Below are 12,431 nucleotides of genomic sequence, written 5' to 3'. Positions count from 1 at the left end.
GGTCAGGACTACCAGATTTTCCTGATCAAGTTTTAAAAGGATTTATTGCTTTATAATGATTGTCTCAAAATTATTATTATTTTTGTTCTGCTGTCTTAACTCTTTAGATTGATGTGATGGTGTATATGAAGTATCTATATATAAGTTTACTTTTTAAAATTTATTCTTAATTTATGTTTTCTTTTCACTTTACATCCCAATTGTAGCCTTCTCTCTCCTCTCCTCCTAGTCCCTGCCTCCCACCCTTTTCCCCTTTCCCTCCACCCCCCTCCCCCCCCCTTGGTCCTCCCCCAACCAACCCACCTGAGCATATCATATTACATCAGGACAGAGCTCCTCCTCTTCTACTGAGTCCAGCCAGGGCAGGCTGGTTAGGGCAGAGTGGTTGAAAGCAGGCAACAGAGTCCATGTCCTAGGCAGTAACTGCTCAACTTACTAGGGGCCCACGTGAAGCTCAAACTGCCCATCGATTACACATGTGTGGGGACCTAGGTTCAGTCCATGCATGCTCTTTGGTTGGTGCTCCTGTCTCTGTAAGACACCACGGGCCTAGGTTAGTTGACTTTATTGGTGTTCTTGTAGTGTTCTTGTCCCCTCCGGGTCCTTCTGTCACTCCTTCCCACTCTTCTACAGAATTGATACAGGGTGTATGAACCTTTCAGTTTCTTTTTTTGAAAGACTCACAATAAAAACTTGCCATCTTATCAGGTTCTTGAAGAAAATTATCAAGTTAGCAAGATATAAAAAGAATATTGAAAAGATGTAGAATATATAATATTAATCTCTTCTTTTTGAGAATGAAGTTAATATTTGTAATACTGATACAGAATATTTGTCTCTTACAGAATGTCCAACATTCCAGCCTGTTTACTTGGATCAGCACAATCAAAAAATATTATAGGAGATATTAAATTGTAAGTAATTTATATGATTTCAGGTCACATCATAAGATCTATACAGTGTAAGCGAATTTTGTGTATCTTTTTATTTAATATGTGAGTAAATTTTCCATATTTGAAAACATACTTTAAAAAAATTTATTTTTGAAATTATAACATAGCTACATTTTCCCTTCCCTCTCTTCCTTCCAAGCTTTCCCATATACCCTTCCTTGTTCTCTTCCAAATTCATGAATTTTTTCCCATTAACTGTTATTACATGTATATATATTACCAAATGCAACCTGCTAGATCTGTATATTGCTACTTGTGTGCATGTTTTTAGGGCTGACTTTGGGTACTGGATAACAGTTGATGTGCTTGTCCCCTGAGAAGCCACTCCTGCTGTTATCACTTGTTTGTTACCCGTAGATCTTTGTGTAGCATTGAGACCTCTTTTTCTTTTTTACTTGGTGGAATAATTTTCCAGTGGACAAACATTCCACACTTTGTTTCCCTAGTCCTTGATGAGCATCTGAGGATTTTCTGTTTGGTGGCTGTAGTAACAGAAGGAGTAACTGAGCCTTCATGTACACGTTTTTGCATGAGTGTGTGTTTTCAGTTCCCCTGTGTGTGTGCTTAGGGGTACAATTGCTCGGTCATGTGCTAGTTTCATGTTTAACTTTTTAAGAAACTGTTGAGCATCTTGAGAATGGCTCCATCGTTTCCCACCTCCAGTGGCAGTCTGTGAGAAGGCCTGTTCCCTGCCAAACCTGTCACTTCTTAGCCAGTCAATGGTTCTAGCCACTTTGAAAGAATCTCACCGTCTTTGTAATTTGCTTTTGCCTGCTGACTAATTATGTTAAGTGTCTTACACTTATTGCTATGTGTATGTCTTTGTGGAAGTGTTTGTTCCAATCTTTTGACACTTTCGTTTATTCTGTTTTGACGGTAATTACATATTATAGATAGAAATCTCTAATTTATATGTACTTTGCAGATACTTTGCTAGTTTATGGCCTCTCTTCCTCTTTCCATAATCCTTTTGAAGAGGAATAGTTTTTCAGTTTGATAGTGGTTTTTTATAGATTTTGCTTTGGGTATTTAAGAACTCTTCCTAGACCAAGGTTATAAAGATGGTATTTTTTCTCTTAAAAGTTTCACAGTTTTATGTTTGGCTCTATAATCCACTTTTAGCAGAATCTTTATTTTGTGTGAGGTACTAGTGCTTTTTCTTATCAGGCTGCCCATGTGTGCTGCTCCATCTTTTCCTCACTGGATTGATTGCCTTTGTGCCTTTCTCAAAGATGCACTGAGTAGACTGTGCAGATTGCTTCTTGGGTATCTGTTCCGCTCCTGTGGATGTGTCTGTCTGTCTTGGTTACTGTAGCTGTAGCAGTAAGTCTGGAAATCTGGATTACAAGCCCTCCAGACATGCTCTGTGTTTTCAGACTTGTGTTACTTTTTCTGGCTACTCTCTGGTTGCATGAATGTCCCAGTGTCCACTTTTTAATGATGTGCCTGAGTCCGGCTCTCTAAGGAAACAGCTAATTTTCAAGGAACTGGGATGCACGGAAATGACTGACTCATCTCAGGTCAGCTTCCGTGCAGGAAGGAGAACTGAGTCCAGCCTGGCTCGAGTGATGGCCGACTTTGTTTTATTTACTGTTTCTTATAGTAAGTAGAATACTGTATGAAGTTCCTGCAGATAAAGAAAAATGTATCCTCCGACTAATAAATTCCCAGTGAAAATGTAATATTTAGCATGTAATAGACACTAAAATATTTATTGAATGGATGAGTTAAAAACTTAAAGAACTCTTTATATAGAAAATTAAACTTAATTTGATTGTTTGCTGTTGCTGCTGTTGTTTTCGTTTTTTTGAGACAGGATTTCTCTGTGTAGCTCTGTCTGTACTTTAACTCTCTCTGTAGACCAGGCTGGCCTCAAATTTATAGAGATCTGCCTGGTTCTGCCTCCCAAGTGCTGAGATTAAAGACATGTGCCACCACCACCCAGCTTTCATCTGTTTTTATATAGTAAAGTGAAGACACGCCGTAAGTAGTTTTTACCCTTCATTATAAAAATTGTTATAATTACAAATTAGCATAATTAGTTTAATCAAAAAAGTGAATTTTATTTTAAGGATAAAGTAATTTCACATGGCCCCTGCTGGGAAAAACTGGACATGGAGAATACAAAAGGCCTCCCCTTTTTCATATGTTCTCTTGTCACATTTTCTTTCTGAAGAGATCAGTCACCAAATAAAAGATGGGAGTTCTGCTTCTCCCTTTCTGACGTGTGCTGACTGGTTGAACTCGCTCAGGTGTTCATATTCTCGGAGGGAAAGCCTTTGCCTGTCTAGACTTGTCCTCAGAACACATAGAATAAACTGGGATATTAAGGTCTTAATCATTAGAGAGCAAAGAGCCTGACTTTTAGTTCTCAAAGGTAGGGTATATTGGTGTGGGGCAATACAAAGAATTTATCAAGATTTGGTCATCTAGCCTGGGTATCTTGTTTGGGGCCTGGACTGTTAGAAACCAGGATCTGACTTGTGCCACCACCTGAGTGGGGAGTGCACCCCGATGGGAATTGCTGTGTTTTATTTTGATGAGTTGAAGACAAATCAAAGAGCTAACATGTATGAATGTGTTTATATAACGTTCCTTTGGTTTTCATAATTAGTACGATGTGTTACTTAAAAACCTAGCCAACTTTTTGATTTTGAGTTGTTACTCATTGGCTGTTCTCTTTATTGGAGTGTTTCCTTTTCTATTTCTGTTTTTATTTGTCTTTACAGAGGCAAATACAGGATCATATACATTACTCCAGAATTCTGTTCTGGTAACTTGGACCTACTCCAGCAACTGGAGTCTAATATTGGTAAGTAATGAAATAGGAGTTTTGTGAATACAAAGTAAACCCATGCAAGAGTAGAGACTAGATTTCACATTTGTTAAAAGGTCTACTTCAAACAATTCCTGCTTTAAGAAACCTCTGACCAATTTGGTTTTTGTTGCATTTCATAATACCATATAGTTCCTCATTCCGTCATGGTGGGACGCCTGGGTTAGTGCTGTGTTTGTACGCAAGCATGCATACATCACCAGCTACACTAAGCACTCTTTTGAGAGAAAAATACTGTTCTTACCGCATTCTATTTCCTTAGTGCAGGACTTGGCACATAGTTATCTCTTTCAGTGTGAGTTTGAATGAATGTTGAATCCTAGATTCTCAGATTTGTTTTTATTTTTTATATTCAGAGTTTAAGTTAATTCACTGACGTAGTTCTTCTTGTTCATAGAAATCACTCTTCCTGCCAGATGATGGTGGCACACGCCTTTAATACCAGCACTCGGGAGGTAGAGGCAGGTAGAGCCTGGTCTACATAGTAAGTTCCAGGATAGTCAAAGCTACACAGAGAAGCAAGCAAGCAAACACACAAACAAATAGAAACACTCTTCAGCCCTAAAAAAATATTGTTAAACAGCATATTTCTTAGAAAAGATAATATAAAATTAGTCAAATGCTATGGCACTGTACTTAAACATTTTGGTGGTGGTGTTCATTTGGTTTTTTAGTTTTGTTCAGGCCTCTGGCGAGATCCAAGGTGCCTGCACTTTCCATGACCCTGTAAACTGGGTCGCTCAGAGATCCCTCTAGGTCAGCAATTAGACACTGCAGGCGTGACGCACGTCTCCCGATAGTGTGGGAGATCCTGCCGGGCCTGTGGGAGCTGATCCAGCTAGGTTCTGTCTGTTGGAGAGTGCAGGATCAATGCGTGGTGGGCCAGAGACAATACGGTTTCAGGCCGCTGGTGGGCTCTAAGGTGCCTGCACTTTCCTGTAAACCTACAAGAAGAACATTACGATGAACTGATCTGGGTCCTGGGGTCTTGCTCAAACTATGACACCAGCCAAAGAAAATACAGGCAGTAAACTTCCAACCCCTACCCAGACCTAGCCGATGGACAGGACCTTCTCCACCGTTGAGTGGAGAGTGAGGTCTAACTTTCATACAAACTCTGGTGCCCCATTTTTGACCACTTCCCCTGGATGGGGAGGCCTGGTGTCACTCAGAGGAAGGATAACAGGTCACCAAGAAGAGACCTGATGCCCTTTGAGCACATACAGGTGGAGGAGGTCCCCCTCAGTCACAGTCATAGGGGAGAGGAGTAGGGGGAAAGTGGGAGGGAGGGAGGAATGGCAGGATACAAGGGATGGACTAACAATTGAGATGTAATATGAATAAATTAATAAAATATTAAAAAAGAAAAAGAAAAAGTTCAAAGAAAAACAAACAAACAAACAAACAAGCAATCATGTAAACCCAGAAGTCATGTATAAGTATTTTCATTATTAGAGCAAAATTCTTTCCTTTTAATGGATGAAAATATTTTCTCTGGGTGACTTAGAAAAAGGGATAAGCTAAATGAAAACTATTTTTAAAAAACATTTCCCTTTGGCTTTTGCTTGTAGGAAATTGTAAAATGCCTATAAAAATGAATATACTCAGGTTGTTATTTGTACAGTGGCCTGACATTTAACTAATCAGATTTGTCATTTTTAGGTAAATGTTAAATTTTTTAAGGAGCCTGGATCTATAACTGAAATAGCAAACATACTTTTATATGGGAGTGCCTTCTCAGCTGCACTTGTAATTGTCTTTTAACTTTGGGAATGAGACTTGAGTGACAGGTGTGCCTAAATGAAATATGTACAGGACCTGGGAAGACACTTGGATTTTTGCATTCAAAGAGAATGCAAAAGTTAACCAAAGCTTGTTTGAATTAACTATGCAGGTCAAAGTTCAACTCCTTTAAACGCTTGTCCAATCTGCTTCTAACACATTTAAATTGAAATCTAGCCATTTTAATCTCTACAGTCAAAATATATGAGTAACAGTAGAAATTTACCAATAAGTCAGTGGTATAAAATACATATTTTCTTCTTTACTTTCTTCCTTCTTGTACTCTGAGGACTTCAGTGTAGTGTAGAATTTCAGAGAATTGCTGCTGTTTCTTTTGTCTCTTCTTTAGAATTTTGAGATCCTTGAAGTCAAGTGTATTTGGTTTTCTAGAAAAGGGCTAATTTAATTTGTTTACTTAAACAGGGCCTCCTGTAGCTCGGGCAAGTCTTGAACTTCCTTTGTGGATGAAGATGGCCTTGGCTTCCTTATCCTGGAATTACATGCATGTGCTACCACATTGGCCTTTTAAAAGGCTTTAAATTATAGTGGCCATGTAGTAACAACAGTGGTAGTTTATTTTTAATAAACTCTTTTTTGGTGGCTGGCTTATCTGAGTATTTTGTGTGAATGTTTTAATTAACCTTAGAGTAGAGTAGTAACAAGTGTTAGGCGCCATTACTACCTACTCTGTATTATAAACTTCTGCTGCTGCTGCTGCTGGTGGTGGTGGTGTGGTACCACAGTGTGTTTGTGGAGGTCACAGAACAGTTCTTTCTGTGGTTTCTGAGGGTTGAACTCAAGCTGTCAAGCTTTCAAGGCTTTTACCCGCTGAGCCATCTCAGCAGCTCCATGCTATAATTTTGAGGAAACTGAGAACTGGAAAGACTTGCAACTTGCTCAAGTCTTCATGTACAGCCACTCTGATTCTAAAGCACATGTTTTTAAATCATCTCACTGATAGAACATAATAGAAAAAGCCAAACAGTTATTTTATTTTATAATTTTATAATTAATGGTAAAGGCATTCTTTGTCAGTTCTTTGAAGTATCTGGAGATTTTTTGATTGATGATTATATAATGAAACCCTTTAAAATGCATTGAGACACTATTGCTCTTGTTTGAGTGTGTGGTGTGGGGCAGAGTGCAGGACTACATCCCCTTGTACTATCTGCTTTGCACACAATGGCATCTAGTTCTTCCCATACCATTTTATGTTAGGCAATGTGTCTTCACATATTGGCATTTCAGAGGAACTTCCTGCAACTTGATATGTGCTTGATCATAGACAGTGATGTTCTTTATCTCTGTAGAAATGCGCTGACTGCCTCTTTTGGTAGCTAATCTATGAGATAAGATTGACATTATTGCAAAACGAAGTAGAACAGTTCTTTTGAAAGCCCATTGTTACAGATGGTTTGTAAGTGATAACTTGGGGACAAAGTAATAGTAATTTATATCTTTGGGGACTAGAAATAAAAGCTGAAATAGAGCATATTGTTTGAATTAATACATAAATATTTCCTTTACTTTAGTGCCTTTTATTTGTTTCTTTTCCTGCCTCCTATTACTTTTGAGGTTTGATGTTATCTGGTATTATTTACACTTTGTATGGATGTGTGTGTTTGAGCCAAATACTTTGATTTGGTTTATACTTTTTGCAAGGTATATATTCTAATAGAAAAAACAGTATTGATTTAGATAGCACTTTTTTCTTCTTGACCCTTATTTTTCATGTATATTCTCTTTTTTGTAGGTATCACACTTATTGCAGTGGATGAGGCTCACTGTATTTCTGAGTGGGGCCATGATTTTAGAAGTTCATTCAGGACGCTGGGCTCTCTTAAGAAAGCACTCCCTTTGGTAAGCGTTTCCATGTCTCGTGTCCCCACTCCACCCATCCAAGCTATGAACTGACCCCAGGCTAAATCCCCAACCCGAAGTTTACTGTCTTGATGTGGCATTTTTATCAAGTGCTTTCCAGGACTGGGTAATGTCTAAGCAGCTAAAGACTTCTCTGTAAAAGGGAAGGTGTCAGATATAAGCAAGATGTCTTAATTCTTTTCTTAAAGATTATAATGTTGGCTTCCTTTTGAGGTTGGCATGTAGCTTATTCCTGTTAGAATACTCTAACAGCGATGTCCAACATTGAGCTCCTACATTGTCATCTACAAAGTTTACTGTCAAGAACCGTAAAATTTATTAAAAAAAAAAACCAATGTTTTCAATTCTTCATGATTTTGTGCAGTGTCACATTCCTAGCTATTAGGGCATGGTTTGGATCCACTTCCCTGGGACAAGAGTTGGAAAAGAAGTTTTGAAAATATCAGATAAAAATGGCAGCTTAGTGACAGGGGCTACAGTTCAAAAAACTCCAGTGGGTACCTGGAACCCACCCCCTCAATGTAATTTATGCACAGCTGAAGAATTGTAAAACAGTATACAATATAATAAAAGTGCCCATAATTTTTATCGTTGACTGTGTGGATCATTGCTAAATAGAATAAGGGCTGGCCAACCGCAAACACTTCCTAGCTTGATTGTTGGTGTGGTAACCGCAGTGGGTAGTAAATAGCTAATTGTTGAGAAACATGAATTGTGTGGGTATTTGGGACCAAGGGGCCATTCCGTCATGGGGAGCATGGAGTGACAACATTGGAAGTGCACACATTTCCTCCTAGCACTTGGAAGGCAAAGGTGGATCTCTGTGAGTTTCAGGGCAGCCTGGTCTACAGACTGAGTTCCAGAACATCCAAGGCCACACAGAGGAAACCCTGTGGGGAAGGGAGGAATAAATTGTTTATTTGTGTAACTTTACATTTAGTGTATTTAGACTATGGTTGGTCACAGGAATCAGAAACCAGAAAAAGCCAATGTGGATGGTGAGGGCAGGTGTGTAGTATGGCTTTGGCGTATATTTCTTTCATTTTCTTTGCTTAAACACTCCACAAAAATGTAGTTACTGTGTGTTCTTCACTAATGGGCCGTTGTAAAATGGGCTGTGGACTGCATTATCCTACTCATCACAGTTTGTAGAAAACTTTTGGGTTGTTTCCTGGGTTTGGGATGTTTTGAATGAGGATGCTGTGAACACTTGTGTGTGCTCTCAGGGTCCTTCAGTAGGTTAGTGGTTATATAACCTGCAAATGTAACTTTTACTTTTCTGGGGTAAATGCTAGGGCTGTGGTGCTGGGTCCCATGGGAAGTGCTTGTTGCACACTTAGAACCATCTACAGGATAGAGGCCTGGCTGCACCATTCGTATCCTACCCCTCTAAATGAACAGTAGTTTCCTCTCATTCTCGCCACTGTTTGGTCTTACTACTATGTAATATTTTAGCAATTGTAATAGGAGTAGAGTGGCAGTTTGTGTTTTCACTTTGCATTTCTCTGATAGCTAGTGGTGTTGAACATCTTTTTGTATGTTTATTTGGTGAAATGCCTGGATTATTGGGTTGTATTTTTTCTTCTTCTTCTGTTAAGTGTATATGTGAGAGAAAGAAGAAAAGGGGGAGAGAGAGGCAAAGAGGTGTGTGTGTGTGTGTGTGTGTGTGTGTGTGTGTGTGTATGAGCACGTGGGCGTGTGTGGCCTACTCTACAGTGCAGCACCTGCAGAAGCCAGATGTTGAGATGTTGGCATCTTCATCTGTTACTCTGCACCTTATTTTATTTCAGACAGAGTCCCTCACCAGCCAGGGAGCTCACCAATTATGCTGGAATGGCAGGCCACCAAGTCCTTGGGGTCCATTTGTTCCTGGACACTGGGGTCTTAGGTGTGCGCACTGTACCTGGCTTTATGCTGGTGCTGGAGATAGCCGTTCAGGTTCTAAGACTCTCTGAGCTATTTCTTTAGTCCCTATGTGAATGCCTAAGATTTTAAAAAACATTGATAAATATGAGTTCTTGGTCAGATAATTAGCTTAGAAATATTTTTTTTACAAGCTGGGGCTGGAGAGATGGCTCAGTGGTTAAGAGCACTGTCTATTCTTCCAGAGGTCCTGAGTTCAATTCCCAGAACCACATGGTGGCTCACAGCCATCTGTACTAGGATCTGATGCCCTCTTCTGGCCTGCAGGTGTACATGCAGATAGAGTTTTATATAAGTAAGTAAATAAAAATAAAATTTATTGTATCTTTTGTTATTTTCACATTGTCTTTTATAAAGAAAAAACTATAAATTTGGATGAAATTTAGAATGCTAATTTTTTTCCTTAGTCTTAAATCTGAAATTTTGCTCCTATGGTTTTTCCTAAAATGGGTGTGTTTTAAATTTAGGTCTAAGAGGGTGCAGAGATGGCATGACAGGTAAAGAGCTTGCGATGCAGTGTGAACCAGGCTCTAGAATCTACAGCACCCATGCAGAGCACAGTAGCATGTGCTCACTCCATGCTATGAGATGGAGGTAGACACAGGAAGCCCCCCACTGGATGAAAAGACTGCCTTTTAACTATTTAAAGTAGTTGCTTTTACCCCTTTGTTGGAAATCATCCAAATGCATTTGTATCAGCCTGTTTCTCAGTTTCTAGTGCACTGTATTAATTTTGATTTAGTAAACAAAGTGGCCTTTGTTTAGGTCCTGGCGACCGGGAAGCCTCCTGAGCTCAGGTTTCACAGTTAAAGGGGTTAAACGGAGAAAACGTCATGGAAAGTTGTAACCATTTAGTAAACTTGGCTCCCTCAGTTTCATTAATCATACATCTTATATATCAGTAGCAAGTTGGGATATTTAAAATGACTTCTCTTTTTGTTTGTGTTTCCTTGTAAAGACTTGATTGAGCAGTAGTTAAGTAAACAAAACAAGTCATCAGCAGTAGCAAAAGCGCAGTGTCACAGCCAGCAGATGTAATACTAGGCGAATAAAGCTAGTGTGGACTGAGGTGTAAGTGTGTGTCTCGCCTTGGCTCAGGCCCTTAGCTCAATTAACCCTCAGGACCATCCACTAAGGTCTCCGTAGATACTGTCCTAGTTCTTCAGCTGTCAAAGGACAGCACATTTCCTTCTCTTCTTTCTTTCCCACCATCTCTTCTCAAGTCTCTTCTGTTCTTTGTACCTCTCTGTCTTATTAAGGTTGGCATGCCTGGTACTTTAGTCTTTAGATGTACTCTCTTTCTTCTCAGACGAATGTCTCAAATACTGTTCATCTGTGGAAAACTCTCAAATTTATATTCCCATCTTGGATTTATAGCACCAAGATGTGGCTGACTTCCTCTCCCTGCTTGCCATATTTGGTGTTGTCACTACATTTTGTTTTAGCAGTTTTATTGGGTTGGATCTACTCATGGGGAAGCCAGCTTGTCCCAGGAGCCGGTTACAAAAAGGGCTGAGAATCAAACAGAGGTGAATGTGGCCCCCACCTGTGCCTTCTCAGGGGGAGCGAGTTCTCTGTTCCTGCACAGGGCTTGAGGAAGTGCAGGGTAGCCAAGTGCACTTAGCTGAAATAAGGCAGCCAGGAGACAAAGAACTAGGTTTTTATTTGCTGACTGTCTCCCTTGTGTTCTCTCTCCCAACAAGAGTTCAAACTAAGTTAAAGAAGGAACAAGGACAAGGAGATAGGACAAGAGAAGAGATGGGCGAGCACCCCTCGCTCAGGGACCCCTGGTTTTAAAACTCTGGCATATAAATTACAGGAGGTGTACCCAGGACATGGGGGGCCAGTGTTCCTCCAGGGTAGCTTTGAAGTGTCCTTTTGAAAAGAGCCAGGCCAATGACACCTTCTGGCCCAAGGTTTTCTGTGGTCGGCCTCCAGCAGGAGGGAGGCACTCTTCTTTTGAGCTCCTCAAACTGGCTTAGTGGAAGGCTGTGCCTCTGGACCTCAGCTGCCTGGCGAAGGGCCACATTATTGAATATAAATCCCACATATTGTAGGAGATTTGTAGGAGATATAAATACGCACACGCACACGCACACGTACACGCACACACACACACACACACACACACACACACACACACACACACTAGCCTACTTAAGACTTTCCTATTTAGGTTCCTAATAGCTATCTCAAACTTAGCCTGTCCCAGCCTGACCTCTGATGTTCTTCCCACTCTGACTGCTTTTCCCTCAGACTCTCTCACTTTGCTTACGAGCAGCACCATAGAGTTTTGCTAAAGCCGTGATTAAACTAGAGATCTTCCTGCCCCAGTCTCCCCAGTGCTTGGGTTGCAAGTGTGTATTGCTATGCCTGGTAACTCTTTTATTTTTACCACTCTGCACCATACATTTCAACAATAAAGGGGTCTTGTGAGGTCTTCCAAGTATATAGAAACTAATCACCTCTCTTTTGATCCCTGCCAAATCCCTGGTGCTAGCCTACATCTTCTTTCATGTAGGCTATTACAGCAACCTCTCTGTTTCCATCAGTCTATTTCAATACAGCACTTAAAGTGATACTTCTGAATATGTCTGATTGTCATGTGTCTTCTGCCCAAAGCCCTCCTGAAGTATGTATGCCATTTCACCCAGTAAAGGCAAAAATCGATGGCGTTACATCTCACTGAGTCTTATGTTGTGTAGTGTTTCACTTTCATGTCCCAGTGTTATAGCATCACATTATTAATGGGATCCATCACTAGATTAAACCACTGGGTCAGGTTACAGCTGTCATTATCCAATCACCTCTCGGTGGTTAGGTCTGTTACCCAGGGACTCCCTCTTCCACACATGGATAAGACAATTCGTATCTAAACCACAGCAAGAGAGAGTTTTTCTTTGTATTTCGATTTATATAAACAGGAGTGGTATCTGCCTTATAGCAGCTGCTCATTAATTACTTGAATGAATGAATGAATGAAAGAAAGAAAGAAAGAAAGAAAGAAATCTGGTCAGAAGGCTGGGAATTAGCAAAGTAACTTTCCCACATAGGTA

General features: G+C 40.1%; 1 protein-coding gene across 3 annotated transcripts in view; it reads left to right on the top strand.

Annotated features, from left to right (window-relative positions):
- The window catches only part of WRN (WRN RecQ like helicase), a 121,386-nt gene that overhangs the window by 53,311 nt on the left and 55,644 nt on the right, over window positions 1-12,431 (top strand). For all 3 annotated transcript variants that reach the window (XM_084759656.1, XM_084759655.1, XM_084759657.1), the window contains 3 exons: window positions 846-914; window positions 3,683-3,765; window positions 7,325-7,431. In XM_084759656.1, coding sequence (XP_084615782.1) covers window positions 846-914; window positions 3,683-3,765; window positions 7,325-7,431 — 259 coding nt within the window. The remainder of the gene's footprint in view (window positions 1-845; window positions 915-3,682; window positions 3,766-7,324; window positions 7,432-12,431) is intronic.

This window comes from Acomys minous, assembly GCF_964271855.1.
Source record: "Acomys minous genome assembly, chromosome: 15".
NCBI lineage: Eukaryota > Metazoa > Chordata > Mammalia > Rodentia > Muridae > Acomys > Acomys minous.
This window is presented reverse-complemented; position numbering and strand designations above follow the sequence as displayed.